Below are 19,019 nucleotides of genomic sequence, written 5' to 3'. Positions count from 1 at the left end.
CAGCAAACCGCTCGGCCATGTGACGCCATACATGTAGTCTGCGGTTGTGAAGCATGGTTGGACATACTGCCAAATTCTCTAAAACAACGTTGGAGGTGGCTTATGGTAAAGAAATTAACATTAAATTCTCTGGCAACATCTCTGGTGGACATTCCTGCAGTCAGTATGACAATTGCACGCTCCCTTAAAACTTGACTCATCTGTGGCATTGTGTTGTCTGACAAAACTGCACTTTTTAGACTGGCCTTTTATTACCCCAGCATAAGGTGCACCTTTGTAATGATCATGATGTTTAATCAGCTTCTTGATATGCCACATCAGGTGGATGGATCATTTCGGCAAAGGAGAAATGCTCACTAACAGGGATGTAAACAAATTTGTGCATAACATTTGACAAAACGCTTTGTGTGTGTATAGAACATTTCTGTGATATTTTATTTCAACTCATGAAACATGTAACTAAACACTTTACATGTAGCATTTATATTTTTGTTTAGTGTAATAACTTCAGTCAACTAAAATCTCCCTGTGTCACAAAAACAGTAATGAGCCTAAAAAAGCATCTCCCTGAGTATTATTATTATTATTATTATATTATAGAGAGAGAGAGACAAAGAGAGAGTGTAATTACCTGGTTTCAACAGGTTGGGGTTCATTTGAATATTGCGGGGCCCACTGTTTCGCTCTGCCCTCCCGGCCCAAACAGATTTTGTCACAGTGCAGACTGTTGATGGGGAACAGACTTTACATAAAGGACGGTCTCTTCGGACATGGGTTCTATTCATTAGGGCAAGCAACAGAAAACGACATTGACCGTTTCTTGTTGGACAAGCCCAGGAAGTCCCTCCCCGTTTTAGTCCGTTTCTCAGGTTTGGTGCCTAATGAACACGACCATGCTAATTATGTTCTGACACTGATGAACTCAGATAATAATATAATAATATAATAACCCTGTTCAGTGTTTAATGTCCCGAACCGTGTGGTGCATTATAAGGATAAACTGAAACAATTTATCAGTTGGTTTCCTCTACAGCCAGAGATGTACCCAGCCAAACACATTCACAAAATGTCCAGATTGAGACCATTTAGTTGCATTTTGCGACCTTTGGACTTCGTTTTGCAAGTTAACATTTTTATTGGTTGCACTGGTGTGAGCAGCACATTCTATCTGATCACCTCAATCATCCTATTGTTTGGGCAGATGAAACCGTGATTTGTTAAACAGTAAAGTGCATCATCCTTCCTGTAACAAAAGTGTCTACCCTGCCGCTGTTGCCTGCCTGTTTCACTTGGGCCGGTTGATGTAATGAGCGAGCCTCACAATCTCATGTGCCCCTCGTGATTGTATAACATTTCAAAATGCAATTGCGGGTATTAAAGATATCAGCTTTCTGTAGATATACATTTTATTTCTCAATGATCATTGAGCTCAAAGCACACTGAACTCTCATACAAAGAAAGACAAGAGAGTGAAACTCAGAGATAAGAATTCGACACGGTGGCAGTTGGCTAATTCCGTTGGCGACCGTTTTGTATCCAACTTTCTAATCTGTGCGAGCGCAATGATTGGGTGTCTGTTTCACGGCTCCAATGACCTGCCTGTAGGGGAGAGGAGAGCTCTGGCATTAGCGCTGTGTGCTAGCTAATTAAAAGAAGAGGTGAGAAAGAGAAGAGGAAGAAAGAGAGGAGAAAGAGAGTTTCTAAATATAACTCATGTGAATCAAAGCTATCATAAGCCTGCATTACAATATGAAAGCCTGGCTTTAGCACAATTTTTTTTTAGCTTCCCTCCTGTTCTCACCAATACAATGTGTTATTATGGTGAGACAAAGCTTTTTTTCCCCACCGCTGTAGGAGATGAGAGGTTGTAGAATAAAAGGTGGGGGACGATGTAATTATATCCTAGTAACCCCTATTGTTCTACGTGAAGTGGATATTGAGGTTGAATAGCAATGAATAGCCGTAATTGGCCACTGACAACAAACAGCAATGATTTTTTAATTTCAATAATGTTGATACTTCAGCATAGATTGAGCAGGTAAAACTACCTGCAGAACAAATTAAATAATTTTATACCCTTAAAATCTCAATTTGTACTGAGATTTTAAGGGTTAACCGCTGGCTAGTGGGTCTAAATATCGCACAGACGGTCTGCTGGTGGTGGGTCTATTTGCGTCATGGTGAGTAATTGGAGGCTTGGCTGGCTCTGGGGACGCTGGAGAAGAGCAGAGACGAGAGTGGGTGCAGGAACCGTAGGAGGTGTGAAAATTAGCACTCACCCACCCCTCATCTGCCAGCTTTGCACTGGGTCATCCCTGATGGGGAGCGAGAGAGACGAGCGGGCATAAATAGGGAAAGGGAGACTTGCAAGCAAAGCCACATACACACACATACCCTAAAAAGGGATTGATACAGCTCTAAATACATCTAGGCCTATCGGTTTAGATAGCACTTTAGCATAATGGACTCATAGCAACAGCTGCTATACAGAGAAAGCCATTAGATCATTTCTGAGCCGTAGTGACTATTATCATGCTAAAACAAAAATAGCGATGTCTACCTGCCCAAACGCTCAAAAGTACCACACATGCAAGGGTGAGGCTAGCTGACATTGAGGTTAGTAGTCATATCAATACAGGTTTAGGCCTATAGCACAACGCTCCACTGGTTTCAGAGTAAAACAGATTATGTTGAATGTGATGGTTATGGCAGGGGTATGAAGGGTAGAAAGTAGTGCGGAGGAAAATCGATAGTTACATATCGGGATATTATTTTTTGATGAGAAATCATATTGCAGGTGTCTCCAAACATTTCTAGCATGAGAGCTTTTTTATTTATTTTTAAGTTAAACTTGTGATTTTTTTTGTCAGTTAAATTTAATCATGTTCTCAGTTTTGTATTTAAATCTTTAAAAAAAATGTTCATAGACAAACAAAATTGGATGTTCTGTCAATGCTTAAATCCCATCAGAACATATACATTTTCTTTGGAGGGTGGAGAATAACAATGTCGATTTTTTTTCATGATTCCCCTGGCATACATAGCGAGTGAGGAAAGTGGTGTCTAATATGCCGGTCGTAACGTGTACGCTGGGAGTTGGGAAGCAAGTACAGAGAGTGAAAATGTAATAATAAATAAAACATGAAAGAAACACTGGGGGTTGCGGGAGCCTGACGAGCTCGCTGAAGCACCCTTGGTAGACTCGGCAACGGATGCTTGACCGGACAACGGGGTATTGTAAACCTGGCGAGCCAGCGGAGGCATCCCCTGTTAATCCGGGAGTGGCACCCGGACCCGACGTCACATACAAAACAACAAAAATAACTCAGATGCTTCCCTTTGGTGAGGCGTTAGTCGAGAAGTAGGTGAAACGTTTAATAAAACAACAACACTGAACGAGACTACATAACAGTAGCGTCTTAACAAACACAGGATCAATAACACCTAGGCAAAGAACCAAAGGGATTGACATATATAGGGAAGGTAATCAGGCAGGTGATTGAGTCCAGGTGAATCTGATGATGCGCGTAACGATGGTGACATGTGTGCGTAAAAATGAGTAGCCTGACGACCTCCGGAGAGGGAGTATACGTGACACTAGTGATGGTTCTGTTACAAATTATATACTTACTCATGATATACTTCCGCCAGGTAAGCCTATTGTGCAGTTAACATTTAATTGATAAGGTTTTGACGAAAGTATTTCTGTCAACCCAAAATACTTATCACACCAACAGGCTACATACGGAGTGCTAAACAAATGCGCGCATCACACAGACGGGTAATATTGCTGGAAAGTATTTGGCAGACATTTGTGTAAGGTTGGACTTTTAAGATAATAGTGGCTAACAGGCGTGGGATAATGTCAATGTTTAGTTGATTAGATGGAAGCTGGGAGTTTACGGTGTCTGATAATTGTGAGATTTGTTTGACAGTTTGTGGTTGAATGCATAAAAATTGTATGCACTTTCAGAATTGTTTGGCGAGTTACTGGTAGCTCGTGATCAATCTGTTGGAGACTCCTGTCATATCGTATCGTTTTGACAATATCGCAATATTATTTTTGGTGAAAGGTCAACGAGGTTCTCAACTGAGGAAAAAGCTGTGGCAGGGCCATCAGCGTTTGGACGCTTGACTCTGCAATGGTGGCTGACAGCTAATATGTGATTCTGAAAAGGAGTAGGGACAGATCAAACTCGGGCATTGTTGATCGCCTTACACTTTTTTCGTCTGAGAGGAGGGAGCCAAATCTTCCCTATTTCTTTGAACTACCAGTATCTCAATCCACTATCCATCTGTCAACAAAACTAGTAATTGAGATGGGGTTAGTCAACATTGAAGCAAAAGGTTTTGTTTATGTAATAGGCTACTTGATACAAATTACAAGCAAATGTGTTTATGGCTATGAATGTAGGCTATTAAGTTATAAAGAGGAGCAATGCAAATCTAACTTTCCCTAAAGAACGTGTAAACTGGTCTACAATGGTCAAGCAAACCTTTAAGGATGACGACACGCGCTCCCTCACACTCAGAGAAACAGTCAGGTGGTTTTATATAAGTCTACTGTTTGTTGAAGGAGGAGAACTCAGAGCTGCCCTTGCACAAGGCTGTGTGTTTATTCATTTTTTTAAACCACAGCCCCTGGCAAAATTCCCTTTCTCAGCAAACATGCTGTGTGCCCCAGACCATGTTTTGTCCACAGACACAGTGCAGAAATAAGTTCTGTTTGGTTGTCATTTGATTCCTGGATCTACCATGAATAAAGCAAACATGAGCGGTGCCCTTATTTGAACCAGTTAACCTGACAAACATGCTTCAAGAGAAAGAGGTGAGGACCAGCTGAGAAAATTGGCCAGCTGTTCATAAGACACTCCACCTTGTGTAGAGATGCTGTAGAGTGTATAACAGAGACCAACAGAGACCGGTTTCCCTGATCACATGACCTGATCAGGAAGAACTGAAGAGGGAAAAACTCCAGGCCCTATTGATAAGACATCACTTGGGTTCAGAAAACTCCTGGCCCTCAGATGCTGACACGGCAAGATGCAACAGGTTGGTCAAGTTGGTCAATACCACCATTTAATAATAACCAAACTAGCTAACAAACAATCTTCCTGGCAATTGCAATATGCGCAATGCAGTAAGATAGCTGAGACTATGCATTAAACATTTTTTTCACCCAGAACCTAAAATGATGGATGTGGGTTAGGGCTGACCCCATTTAGTTGACTGGTCGATTGTTGGGTCGATAGGCTGTTGGTCAACAGAGAGTTTAGTTGAGCAGTAGCAACAAAAAAAAATCCTGATTTACAAGATACCTGTCTGATTCGAGCCTGTCTGAGTTGACTGATTCATTGTGGAAGCCGTGGGGGGATGGCACAGTCCATCACTCTGACGTGCTTCTGAAATTGTATAAGGTTATTATGTAAGAACAATGGTGCAAAATATTACTTTCCTTCTGTAGCTCAGTTGGTAGAGCATGGCGCTTGTAACGCCAGGGTAGTGGGTTCGATTCCCGGGACCACCCATACGTAGAATGTATGCACATGACTGTAAGTCGCTTTGGATAAAAGCGTCTGCTAAATGGCATTTATTATTATATATAACAAATGGCTTTCTCCTGCGTTGGATAGGGGTCGCTGTCGCGGTTCAAAAATGTATCCGCACGCAGTTGAATTGGGTGGCAGGCATATTCAATGCCCCTACAAGATAGTCTTACTAGAGGGCTACCACTACTGCAGGTTTTCATCAAGGATCTCTCTACTTTGCTCTGTTCATCTTTTCCTCAATCTTGACTAGTCTCCCAGTTCCTGCCGCTGAAAAACATCCTCACAGCATGATGCTGACACCACCATGCTTAACGGGGCGGCAGGGTAGCCTAATGGTTAAACCCCCGAGTTGACAAGGTACAAATCTGTCGTTCTGCCCCTGAACAGGCAGTTAACCCACTGTTCCTAGGCAGTCATTGAAAATAAGAATTTGTTCTTAACTGACTTGCCTGGTTAAATAAAAGGTTAAATAAAAAACTGTAGAGATGAAGCCATGTTTCCTCTAGACGTGACGCTTGGCATTCAGGCCAAAGAGTTCAATCTTGGTTTCATCAGACCAGAGAATCTTGTTTCTCATGGTCAGATTCTTTAGGTGCCATTTGCCACTCTTACATTGGGAGGGCTGTTATGTGCCTTTTACTGAGGAGTGGCTTCCGTCTGGCCACTCTACCATAGGCCTGACTGGTGGAGTGCTGCAGAGATGGTTGTCCTTCTGGAAGGTAACTCTAGAGCTCTGTCAGAGTGACCATTGGGTTCTTGGTCACCTCCCTGACGAAGGCCCTTCTCCCCGATTGATCAGTTTGGCCAGGCGGCCAGCTCTAGGAAGAGTCTTGGTGGTTCTAAACTTATTCCATTGAAGAATGATGGAAGCCACTGTGTTCTTGGGGACCTTCAATGCTGCAGTCATGTTTTGGTACCATTCCCCAGATCTGTGCCTCGACCACAATCTTGTCTGGGAGCTCTACGGACAATTCCTTCGACCCCCCCCCCCCCCCATGGCTGGTTTTTGCTCTGACATGCACTGTCAACTGTGGGACCTTTATATAGACAGGCGTGTGCCTTTCCAAATCATGTCCAATCAATTGAATTTACCACAGGTGGACTACAATTAAGTTTTAGAAACATTTCAAGGATGATCACCTGAGCTCAATTTCAAGTCTCATAGCAAAGAGCTATGTCATCTAACTCTGAAATGTTAATGTAACTGATGATGGAATTTGCCATTTTAAATCAGGATCTCTTTGTTTAGAATAGGATGGTGACCTTTCCTTCATCCTTCTCCATTTGATTCATCCTTCATCACAAGGCCGCAAAAGACCAGGCAAGATGTCCGCATCTCAAGCTGAACAGCATCTTGTGATACGTTTTCCGGCAGGAATCAGTATCCAGGATCACCTTGATGCGATTGACCAGAGCCGCCAAACACATGTTATTGCAGTTGGGACCAGGAAAAGCAGCATCCATGCTTACTTCATCATCCTGGACAAGCGAGCCCTGCACGTCAACGAGCGCTCTTGGTGCCTTCGATGAGCTTTTCAAGACTCACTTTGCTTTTGGTACTGCTTACAATACAATGCTGCGCAACATATACACCTTCATACAGACAACTGTATACAACCTAGACATTGGGAAGGTTAAGGTGACTCCAACGGTTGTTGAGCTCAAAGCTAGACTCCTGCATTAATGCAGATTAACTTAATATGTTTTGTTTGCCATGCTAGTACCAACTTGCTCGTGAGGCATGGAATGTGTCCTTATAGAACTGACTAAAATGTGGTCAAGCAGATTGTTGTCATGTATTTTGTCAAATTTAGTTAAACTTAAACTTGGATGCTAATACAGCTGTTGATAATCAGCCAAGTAATTGTGATTTTCCTTCAAATTGTAGTTGTAACCATGTACCAAATATCTAACAAGAACACACGTGATGTGTGCATCTGCTATTGCACAGCTGCAGGTGTAGGTCAAACGACTGTAAATAGTTCATCTTCCATGGAAGAAGCAGTTCAAGAGCTACAGGGTCAAGCTAAAGCAACCCCTCTTACAAGTAAACTCAGCAAAAAAAGAAACCCCTTTTTCAGGACCCTGTCATTCAAAGATAATTAGTTAAAATCCAAATAACTTCACAGATCTTCATTGTAAAGGGTTTAAATACTGTTTCCCATGCTTGTTCAATGAACCATAAACAATTAATGAACATGCACCTGTGGGCTTGTATGTAGGCTGTGTGTTTAAATCTAACACCAATGATTGCAATGTCTCGAGAATTGGAACGTAAGAAAATTGAACAGTTATGACTATTTGATCATAAGTTCCAGTAGTTTTGTTTCTTCTATTGTCAAATCTAACACCAATGACTTTGTTAACTGGTTGAAATGTTCCTCATTTTTGTATGAAATAAGCATTTTCAAAACTATTTCTTCATGAAGCAACTGAATAGTTAAGAATGTCACTATGACCTTGGAAGAAACACCAAAATTACATGGCATATAATTGGGAAACTTTCAGCCAGGATAGAAAGATGTCAGGGCTCAATGACCTGAAAGAAGGTCATGAGATTGCTGCCAAGTTGAATGTCTCAGTGCACACAAATGTTTAGTCAGTTAAATGGGTTAAGCACCATGCCAGTATTTTACAAAATGAAGGATATTGTTCTTGGTTGGGTCAGCTCTTGAAACCTGATATTTTGATGATCATTTGCATGTAACACCGGTCAATTGTAGGGTGACTTGGGGTACAATTGCCTCTACCTTGAAATAATGCATTTTTAATGACTTGAATTGTGATGAGACAGATTATATTTTTGGTTGAGCAAGAGTAGTGGACACCAGGGAAAGTGTTGCAGGAAAAGTTGTGATATGAACCGGTTTCTGTGAGAAGTACAGGCTTTTTACCCCAGGTGGCGAGTTACCCTAACAGGTCTACATTATATTCAGTGTTTATGGGACATACAATTCATAGAGATGATAGCTCGTTAAAAGATAACATTTGAGATTTGGCTAATGATAAGCCCAATAGGGTCAATTCAGATAGGCTGAAGCATGGGGTTGCCTATTTATAGCATACCTGATAATATGGACCATGTATAGGCTATATACTGTACATGGCCCAATATGTTTTACCAATGTGCCCAATAATTTTACAAATGTGTTATTGGGCTAATTTCTGGGAGGGGGAAATTCTATTTTAGATACCTTTATTTTAATTCATTTTGGAGTAGAATGTCCTTTACCAGAACTGATCTCCTCAGTCCTTTTTACATACAAATTATAGGAGGGGACCCCCCCCCACTGCTACAAATCTTTCCAGAGGACACGTGTGATAGTTGTGTTGGATAAATAAGATGCATGATGACTAACTAATATACACAGGCCAATTTAAATACTAAATTACGCAAATGTACCTATAGACCGATAAGCATGACGGTCAAATGTTCATCAATTAATAAAAAGCATCTTGCGATGGGATTTTTTTTCTCCTAGGCATTTTGGCCGGCAACAGTTTTATCTATGAGCTTTTCATTATAATTTTTGTGGCAAACCCCGGCAAGTGTTAACGCAAACCCTGACACACACACAGACAACAAGGTCATTAGCCCCCGTTACGCTGCCCCTATCTCCAGCCTGTTCTTCAGGGAAGAGCGATGGCACCTTGTGTCAAGAGGTACAATAATCCAGGCCCTGGAGCCTCAGTCCTGGAGGGGATTCAACCAGCCCTACCTGTCCCCACTTTATCACTTCTCTGGGCTCAGACACACTTCCACACTGGGTCTAGAGGGACTGTGCCTGAGGAAATCAACGGTGCATCCAGTTAGCTCGTATTAGCTACTGATCGGGTGATTGTAGGAAGTCATTAATGGGCATTTTGCCAGTGGTGGAAAAAGTACTCAATTGTCATATTAAAAATAAAGATGCCTTAATAGAAAATGACTCAAGTAAAAGTGAGTCACCCAGTAAAATACTACTTGAGTAAAAGTCTAAAAGTATTGTTTTAAATATACTTCAGTATAAAAAGTAAATGGAATTGCTAAACATGTACTTAAGTATCAATAGTAAAAATATAAACGATTTCAAATTCCTTACATTAAGCAAACCAGACAGCACAATTTTTTTATATATATATATATATATATATTTACAAACTAAGCATTTGTATTTGTCCTTCAGATCAGAGGCAGTAGGGATGACCAGGGATGTTCTCTTGATAAGTGTGTGAATTAGACCATTTTCCTGTCAAAATGTAATAAGTACTTTTGGGTGTCAGGGAAAATGTATGGAGTAAAAAGTATATTATTTTCTTTAGGAATGTAGTGACATAAAAGTAAAGTACATATACCCCAAACTACTTTAGTACTTTAAAGTATTTTTACTTAAGTACTTTACCCCACTGCATTTTGCTACCAATGCGCTGAGGCACTGTTTAGTATCAAATTCAATTTAGTGTTGTTGAATGTTAGCCCTGTCCAAGGAATCAACACCTTCCCAGTGTGTTTGTACTGGGGGACATTTTTAGCAACTGCCTAAGTTGTAGGCTAGATTAGCTACGTGTTAGACTGCTGCACCACTTAGGAGCTTTACCAGCTAAGGCACTGCTCTCAGTGCAACAGGCGTCACTACAGTCCCTGGTTCGAATCCAGGCTGTATCACATCCAGCCGTGAATGGGAGTCCCGTAGGGCGGCGCACAATTGGCCAAGCGTCGTTCAGGTTTGGCGGGGTTAGCCAGTCATTGTAAAAAACAATTTGTTCTTAACTGACTTGCCTAGTTAAATAAAGGTTAAATAAAAATAAATCAAATGCCATACAAAACAATAATTCATTTTAGGGTGTTGTGAGCAAGCAACTGGAGTCACTTACAGTTCCACAGTGACAAGTTGAGTACACACTGGAGACTCAGGGCTCTGTTTCTTGACTGTCAGGGGCCTTTTAGAAGAAGCTGACACTAACCAGCAGTACGCAGCTTGCCAGCAGTGGCTGCCATGACAATCCCAGCTATATGTTAGATCAGAAAGAACTTTAGAAGAAGAATAGCAAAAGAAGTCCCAGTTCAGACTTGTTGTCAACTCTTGTAATGTCATTCTCTAGTCACTAGTGCGATGGCGAACCAGAAAACACAAAATAGGCCTATTAACAGTATCAATGTGCTTGAATGTGGAATGTTAGTTAGGAGACTAGTCCATGTCCTCACTCCTTCAGTCATTGCCAAGCCAATTCATTTTGTTATCTTAAAACGCAGCACCATGGTCAACACTTCAAATAAGCTATTGGCATCTATGCTTCCAGTCTTTCATGTAACAAGAACACATTTAACTGCCTTCAAGATGTATAACATATCAACGTTCTATTCGATAAGAAAGGAGACACTGCCCATTCTGGAGTGAAACAAAAAAGTCTTGTCAGATGGACCTCTACTGCATTTTCTTTAAAGGAGTACTAAAATATGTCTGGAATGCAGTACTGTGCCGCTCTTTCGCTCTCTCCCCACTCTCCTACTCGTGTTCACGCACCCACACTCATACCAAATAAACGCCACACCATATTGAAAAGACCCCAATAAGGGCCTCTTAGAACCCCCCCCCCTGAAACTCGAGTATCTAACACAACATATAGGCTAGGCATAGCCTTCAGTACACAATGAATAAATGCACACAACATAGATACAATATAAATGCATCGGAATGTGTAGGCTATAGGCTACACATTAGTGTATGTGAATGTGTGTGACAAGTCCAAATGATGCATGATTTAATGACATCTTATTCCACTCTGCACAACCACCCCCAATTTTCTGTCTTCTGCCCACTTTGGTTCTCTCATCTGAAAGATGCACACCTGTCATAGTCTGAGCTTCGATTAAACTGCATACTGCTGCAGTGCTTTGTTTCCATAGTTCTAATTTACCTACATTTTAATATTCTGTTCTTAATTCTCACTGAAAGTGGACTGTTCTCTCCACTCGTAGCAAATCCTTTCTGATGATGGCGGGATATTATTTCTCTGCAATTTTTCTCACCTATGATTGTTGTGTGTTGTGTGAGTGAAACAAATGAATAACATAACAAGGATGTTGGTTTCTGGACACCAAGGGATATCGGGGATTAGGAGATCTTACCTCTCTTCCAGTGGAAGACTGTCTTTGCTGCGCTCTTCCACCTACGTAGACAAGCAAACAAAGCAACTAAATTACAAAACAACTACATCAAGACATAGAAGGTTAAAGAATGTATATTTGTCTTGTAATTACAGTTTAGCCTAATCGTTTCTATATTGAGTCATTGTATTACAGTGCAAAATTATATTTTAGTGCATTAGTAGTATTTCAGCATTTGATCATGAATAAACAATGGACAAATATAACTAATCAAGTGTGTTAGGCTTACATAAATCCAAATGTATCAACAAATTAGCTGCCGTCTAAGTTTGTACATTTAAAACATTTCTGTTTCAGTATGACAAAAAAACATCAAAATGACCAGCTTTCTAAATGCGCCTAAGTGTGGTGACCCATTATGACAAGACTGACGCTCAAAGCAGGTAGATGGGTACATTATGTTCTTATGTAAAAACCCAACGATAAAGCCTTGCGTTCCTATTATTATGTGTGTGTGCTGGTGACGGTAGGTGCACTTGATTCAGCAGCCCTAGCACCAGGAAGGCAAAGTGTTCTCATTTTGAACCATTTAATGTGTCTTAAGGTAGAACTCTGCCTACCCGGCAGGCACAGAGCAAATCAAGTGCACCTATAGACCTACTGCTGGCCAATCAGATAGCTCAGATCGTGTCTGCAGTTTCCTTGCACCATACTGTAAAAAGAAGCCTCTGACAGCAAAGTTGATTATGTGAGATTTCAAAACCATGACTAGAGAGACTCAACGAATAACGCAATGAGCTGCTGTTTTTAAGTTGTTATTCAGCACTGTTCAACAGTTTCATAAGCCATAAAATGCTGGCCTACAACCAGCACTGCAGCTGCAATGAATAACTATAGCAAAGTTTTTCGATAAGTTTTATTATTTGCGGCTTGTCTTTTTTAATATTGAGGAACATTTCACTTTCTCTGGTCATAGGAGTAACAACATGAATTGGTGCATGATGCAGAAGTAATGCAGTGCGACTTAAGTTTGTTTTGCTATCAGCTGGAAGACTGTTTCCCCTTTTCTCAGGAGAGATTGTGAGTCGGGTGACAGGCAGCCTCACCGACGCTCCATCCCTCCCCTCAGATGCAGGCTATCAGTCCAGTAAATAAAAAGATCCATACGCAACAAAAATGTTATTTCTCTCATGTTGTGCACAAATGTTTACATCACTGTTAGTGAGCATTTCTCCTAAGCCAAGATAATCCATCCACCTAACAGGTGTGGCATATCAAGAAGCTGATTTAACAGCATGGTCATTACACAGTTGCACCTTGTGCTGTGGACAATAAAAGTCCACTTTAAAATGTGCAGTTGTGTCACAACACAATGCTGCAGATGTCTTGAGTTTTGAGAGAGTGGCGTGCAATTGGCATGCTGACTGCAGGAATGTCCGCCAGAGCTGTTGCCAGAGAATTGAATGTTCATTTCTCTAACATATAGGCTTATGTTTTAGAGAATTTGGCAGTACGTCCAACTGGCCTCACAATCATAGATCACGTGTAACCACGCCAGCCTAGGAACTCCACAACTGGCTTCCTCACCTGCGAGACCGTCTGAGGGGTGGGGTGGGGCGTTAGGGGTTGTGCTGAGAAGTATTTCTGTCTGTAATAAAGATATTTTGCGGGGGAAAAACCCATTCTGATTGGCTGGAAATGGCTGAAATAAAATTTAAGTAGCCACTCCATAACCAGCAGGACCAGGTGTGCGCAAGAGGTCATAGATGACTATTGTATGTCCTCCTGATGCAAATCTTGTGTGTGCAAGGGCATTGTGTTGATTGACAAGGCCCTGTCCTGACACTACCCATAGTCCCTATCTCTAGACACTGAGTAAATCTAAAAGGGTAGGATAGGTATATGCAATATATACAGAGTATACCAAACATTAGGAACACCTTCCGAATGTTGAGTTGCAGCCCTCCCTTTTGCCATTCAGAACCTTTTTCTCTTAATTTGTTGGGGCAGGGACTCTACAAGGTGTCGAAAGCATTCCACAGGGATGCTTGTCCCATGTAACTCCAATGTTTCCCACAGTTGTCAAGTTGGCTGGATGCCTTTTGGGGTGGTGGACCATTCTTGATACACACGGGAAACTCTCAACGGCGAAAAACCCAGCAGCGTTGCAGTTCTTGACACAAACTGGTGAACCTGGCACCTACTACCATACCACGTTGAAAGGCACTAAAATATTTTGTTTTGCCCATTCATCCTCAATGGCACATATACACAATTCATGCCTCAAGGCTTAAATTATTCTTTAATCTTTCTTCTCCCCTTCATCTACACTGATTGAAGTGAATTTAAAAAGTGACATCAATAAAGGATGATAGCTTTCACCTGGATTCACCTGGTCAGTCTATGCCATGGAAAGAGCAGGTGTTATTTTTACCATATACACTGAGTGTACAAAACATAACTAATTTCATCATGTTTATCAGAGGGAAGGGAGAAGGTACTTCCATAGTGCTTATAGGCCAACCTATGCAATTATTCTGTATCTAGGCTACATTAATGTGGGTTAATATAGGTGCAGTTTCTTGATAGGGCCTTTGTTCACTGCAACGTGGGTCTTTATGCATACATAGGGTCACTAATTGAAAGCCTTGACCAGGCAATCAAATCAAATTGTATTTGACACATGCGCCAGTGTAGACCTTAACGTGAAATGCTTACTTACAAACCCTTAACCAACAATGCATTTCAAGAAGAGTTTAGAAAATATTTCCTAAATAAACTAAAGTGGAAAATAAAATAGTAACAATAACGATCCTATAAACTGGGGGTACCAGTGCCGAGTCAATGTGTGGGGGTACAGTTTAGTCGAGGTAATTGGTACATGTAGGTAGGGGTAAATGACTATGTTTAGATAACAAACAGCGAGTAGCAGCAGTGTAAAAACAAAAGGGGGGGAGGAGGGGGTCAACCAAGACACACAACTGTGATAAAGTGCCAATCTACACTGAACAAAAATATAAATAAGTGGGTGGGCTGAAATAAAAGATCCCATAAATGTTCCATATGCACAAAAAGCGTATTTCTCTCCAATTTAGTACACAAATTCGTTTACATCCCTGTTAGTGAGCATTTCTTATTTGCCAAGATAATCCATCCACATGACAAGCATATTAAGAAGCTGATTAAAAAGCATGATCATTACACAGGTGTACCTTGTGCTGGGGACACCACTAAAATCAACCACCACTAAAATGTGCAGGTTTTTCACACAATGCTGACTGCAGGAATGTCCCATGAGCTGTTGCTAGAGAATTGAATATTCATTTTAGAGAATTGAATATTCGTTTTAGAGAATTTTGCAGTACGTCCAACCCGCCTCACAATGTGTATGGCATTGTGTGGGTGAACGGTTTGCTGATGTCAAAGTTGTGAACATGGTGGCAGTGGAGTTATGGTATGGGCAAGCATAAGCTACGGACACCAAACACATTTGCATTTTATCGGTGGCAATTTGTATGCAGAGATACCGTGATGAGATCCCGAGGCCCATTGTGAGGCAGGTATCTGTATTCCCAGTCACGTGAAATCCATAGGCTATGGCCTAATTTATTTATTTCAAGTGACTGATTTCCTTATATTCCTTATAAAATCTTTGAAATTGTTGCATTTTTGTTCAGTATAGTTGAAGGGCAGGGTGCTTTAGTGTAGGTTAATCTATGACATTGTATGCATATAGGCCTAGTCACTCATGGATCAAACTCAATTTAAACATTTTACAAAGCATGGAAATTGTGATTGTTTTTTGGGGCTGTGCTCAGTCAACCCAAGTCTGAGCTTTTTTCCACTAATTGGACTTTTGACCAATCACATCAGATCTAAGTCAGATCTTTTTCAGAGCTGATTCGTCAAAAGACCAATTTGTGGAGAGAAGAAAAAAAATCTGAATTGTGCTGCTTATCTAAACACAGCCAAAGAGACAGACCTAGTTGACTTATCTTGAACTACGATGTTACGACAATTCCAATGGAAGACTTAGTCTAGGCCTATCTATTGTAAAAACCAGTTTGGACATCAGTGCATTTAGGCATAAAAGCTATCAGGGAAACAGGAGTATTTACTTCCCATTAAGAGAAGAGCTTACAACAGATAATACATAGGTCCATGAAATGTGCATTTTGCACCCGTCTGACATTTTAAGTAGAAATTGTTGAATTTAAGCCTGTTATATTAAATTGAAGTTCCCTTTACTATAGACATGGAGAATTGAATAAATCACACTTGCAGTCCGCATACACATACTAACACATGCACTCTACACAAGTACATATGGATTGTGTGTTGTAGATATGTGGTAGTAGAGTAGTGGCCCGAGGACACACACCTGTTGTAGAATTAAAACCTATTTCATTTTACAATGGGTGGGTCTAATCCTAAATGCTGATAGGTTAAAACTGCATTCCATACAGTGTCTATTCCACAAGTTACCACCGGCTAAATATGACGTTAAAATGCCTAATTTCTCTATTCCATCTGATTGTGCAATCAACAGTCTCTCTCATCAGCCCAGCAAGGCAATTTATAAACTTGATCTCCACTACATGTCACATTTCATTTAGACTAACAGGTTGACTACGCAAAATACATGTATAAATCTATATTATTCAATTATTGCACCCACACTGCTCGCTCGCGTCTGTATTACCAAGGACTAAAATAAGTCAGTTCTATTTCTGACACAGATCGTGCTGCAAGTCGATGCCTCTCCCATCTCCTCATTGGTTTATAGAAGCAGGTACCCACGTGCCATTTCCCCATTGGTTATACCCACATGGGTGACTGAAAGATGAACGAGGTCAGTGGCGGTAATGCACCTCATTTATTAAAGTTGCCAATCGCAATATAATGTCCAGAGAAGAAAAAGCCTGGAAGGAGAGATGACTAGAAATGATACGGTTGACCGTTGTGTGGATTAATTGGAGTAGAGGACCTTGTGCATTTCAGGTAAAATAACTCAATGTTTATATCCCAGGAAAAATTAGCTAGCAACAGCAAGCTACCTAAATAGGACAAATTAGCTAGCAAGTGCAAGCTATCTAGCTAAATTGCCATACATGTTTAATGCTTTTTGACCTGTCCCCAAATTAATGTAATTGGTTCAGTTTGTTTTGATATTTTAACCTGTCGTGATCGCGTTTGGTGTGGGGGGACAAAATAAATGTATGCACGATGGCGCACACGCGCAGCCGGTTTGGGTTCCGTGTAACATTTGGTTTTCTAACAGCAGAGACTCGTATAAACCTTGGTGTGTCTCTCCGACATTTTCAATATTCACATTCGATCTCCAGTAATGAAGGTGTCGGGACGAGACAGGCAGGCAGCGTTTCTCAGCCAGTTGAAATCATGAATCAGCTGGCATCATTTTTGAAGTGATTGTGTTAGCTGTGTTGTTGGCTTGCATCTCTGAACATCAGTGTCCTTTCGAGAGAACACATTTTCAATGCCAGCCAAATTCGCGCCTCATTAGCTCATTGTTATCGATGTATCCAAATAAATGTCACTATAAAAAAACACTAACTTCTTGAAATGTAAAATGAAAAATGTAGATTTCCACCTAAATAGACATACCCAAAAGTAACTGCTATTCATGTGGAATTTCATGATTCTGACATGCCAAAACGTGGGAGTATAATCTGGGACATTATAAAGAAATGATCAGGAGATAGGAGTTATGTAAATTCAGAATAAACAAGAACAAGCACACAAAATAACCTTTTTTTTGTTTTTGTATTTTGAAATTCATCTTTCATTGACAAGCAATAAGTGAATTATTGATGCCCAGAGCTGGAAACACATCAGATGGCTTCCACAACATGTGAACAATATCAGAAAAAATGGGATTGATAGACCTAACAACTAGAAATGGGCAGATGTTTTAGTAAGTGTGGTCACGGGACATTTGGTCATGTGTCCCTAAACCTCTCTAAAGTGGCATATGTCTAAATTATATAATTCCATTGCGATTACATATTTGCAATCCCTAAATGCTATTTGTTCAGTATAAAAACTATTTCTACCATATGAACTTCACTCAAACAGTGGGGTGGTGTTATGGGGAATCCAGGGTACATTAAAGTGTCCTTTGTGGTTAATTGCACTGTTTTTGCTCACTGGAAGTATCTATTGTTCACTATAAAAAACGAATTTCTACAACACCAACCTCTCAAACATTGTGGTGGTGTCAGGGGATATACAAGGGATATCCAAGTGTTTTTTCAACATCTCCAAAGTTCCTGAACGTTTAGCCTACGCATATCCAATGTATTGGTCCCACATACAAATGAACTATTTACAAAAATATATACTTTTTAAAATATATTTTTTAAATGTCTTATCAAACAAACTTGGATACACATGTGTCCTTCACTAAAAGAGGTGCAAAAATAAAAATAAGCTGAACTATTTACAAAAATGGCATTCGTGTTCCTTTTCCATCCCAGGTGTAGATGATTAGATTTCACTTTCACTGTAGCTTGTGCATGTCATGATAGTATTTGAAGCAGTCCCTTTCTGCCAGGAAACAAACAAAAGGAAAACTGGCATTTCAGACAGAAGATGTGGCATTTCAACCTCTACCCCGTGTTTTATGCAACGTTTGGAGTTCTTTTGTCTTTTGGCATGCGTGTTGGATAGTGGCGCTCACTTTAAGTAGGGGGACTTGTGATGGTTGTGAGGTTGCTTTAGGCCTCCAATTCTTCAGTTTCCAACACCAGCTGCACTCGGAACTGGGTGAGAGGGGTTTGACCTTTTGCTTTGGCCACCTGCTTTCAGAGAATGAAAGCATTTACTGTAGCTATGTCCACAAAGTGAAAAAAATCATCTTCGACCACTTCGTGGTCTTGTGGAGGACCTGGTGGAGGACCTGGTCGTAGCCTATCAGAGCATTAGATAGGTCGACACACCCCATGCTAGAATTGTAGTACTTCACAGAAAGGGGGACATTCTTCCTCACCCATGCCCCATTGGCATTTTTCACCCTCCTTGAGACATGGTCATTATTGAATGCCTTATGCTGTGTGGTGAGCAAGGTTACTTAGCTAGTGTCCTTCCATTTCACAAAAAGCAGCTTGTTAGTCCTGATCCAATGTATGGTCCCCCTCGCCGATGTCTTTCATGTCGTTTTACCTTGGTTTTGGGGAAATTATTCTGTTAGGGGCTTGTGGCACCATTCATCCTATTTTCTTTTTCAAAAGGCCTATGAAAAGTGTATGTAGAACCATCAGCAGGCGTGGTGATTGAAACTGCAGTGGGGGTGGTTGAAGAGGAGTGGGGCCTGTCGAGTGGTGGATGTAGAACCATCAGATGGGGTGATGGCCGTAGCAGTG

The 19,019-nt window shown here is 40.8% G+C and overlaps 1 protein-coding gene across 2 annotated transcripts in view; it reads right to left on the bottom strand.

Annotated features, from left to right (window-relative positions):
* LOC124001259 (transmembrane protein 131-like) overlaps window positions 1-19,019 on the bottom strand; it is a 68,991-nt gene that overhangs the window by 36,674 nt on the left and 13,298 nt on the right. For both annotated transcript variants that reach the window (XM_046307912.1, XM_046307913.1), the window contains exon 3: window positions 11,659-11,699. In XM_046307912.1, the coding sequence (XP_046163868.1) occupies window positions 11,659-11,699 (41 nt within the window). The remainder of the gene's footprint in view (window positions 1-11,658; window positions 11,700-19,019) is intronic.

This window comes from Oncorhynchus gorbuscha, linkage group LG17 (genome assembly GCF_021184085.1).
Source record: "Oncorhynchus gorbuscha isolate QuinsamMale2020 ecotype Even-year linkage group LG17, OgorEven_v1.0, whole genome shotgun sequence".
NCBI classification, from domain to species: Eukaryota; Metazoa; Chordata; class Actinopteri; order Salmoniformes; family Salmonidae; genus Oncorhynchus; species Oncorhynchus gorbuscha.
The sequence above is the reverse complement of the archived record's forward strand: the minus strand, read 5'-3'. Positions and strand labels throughout refer to the sequence as shown.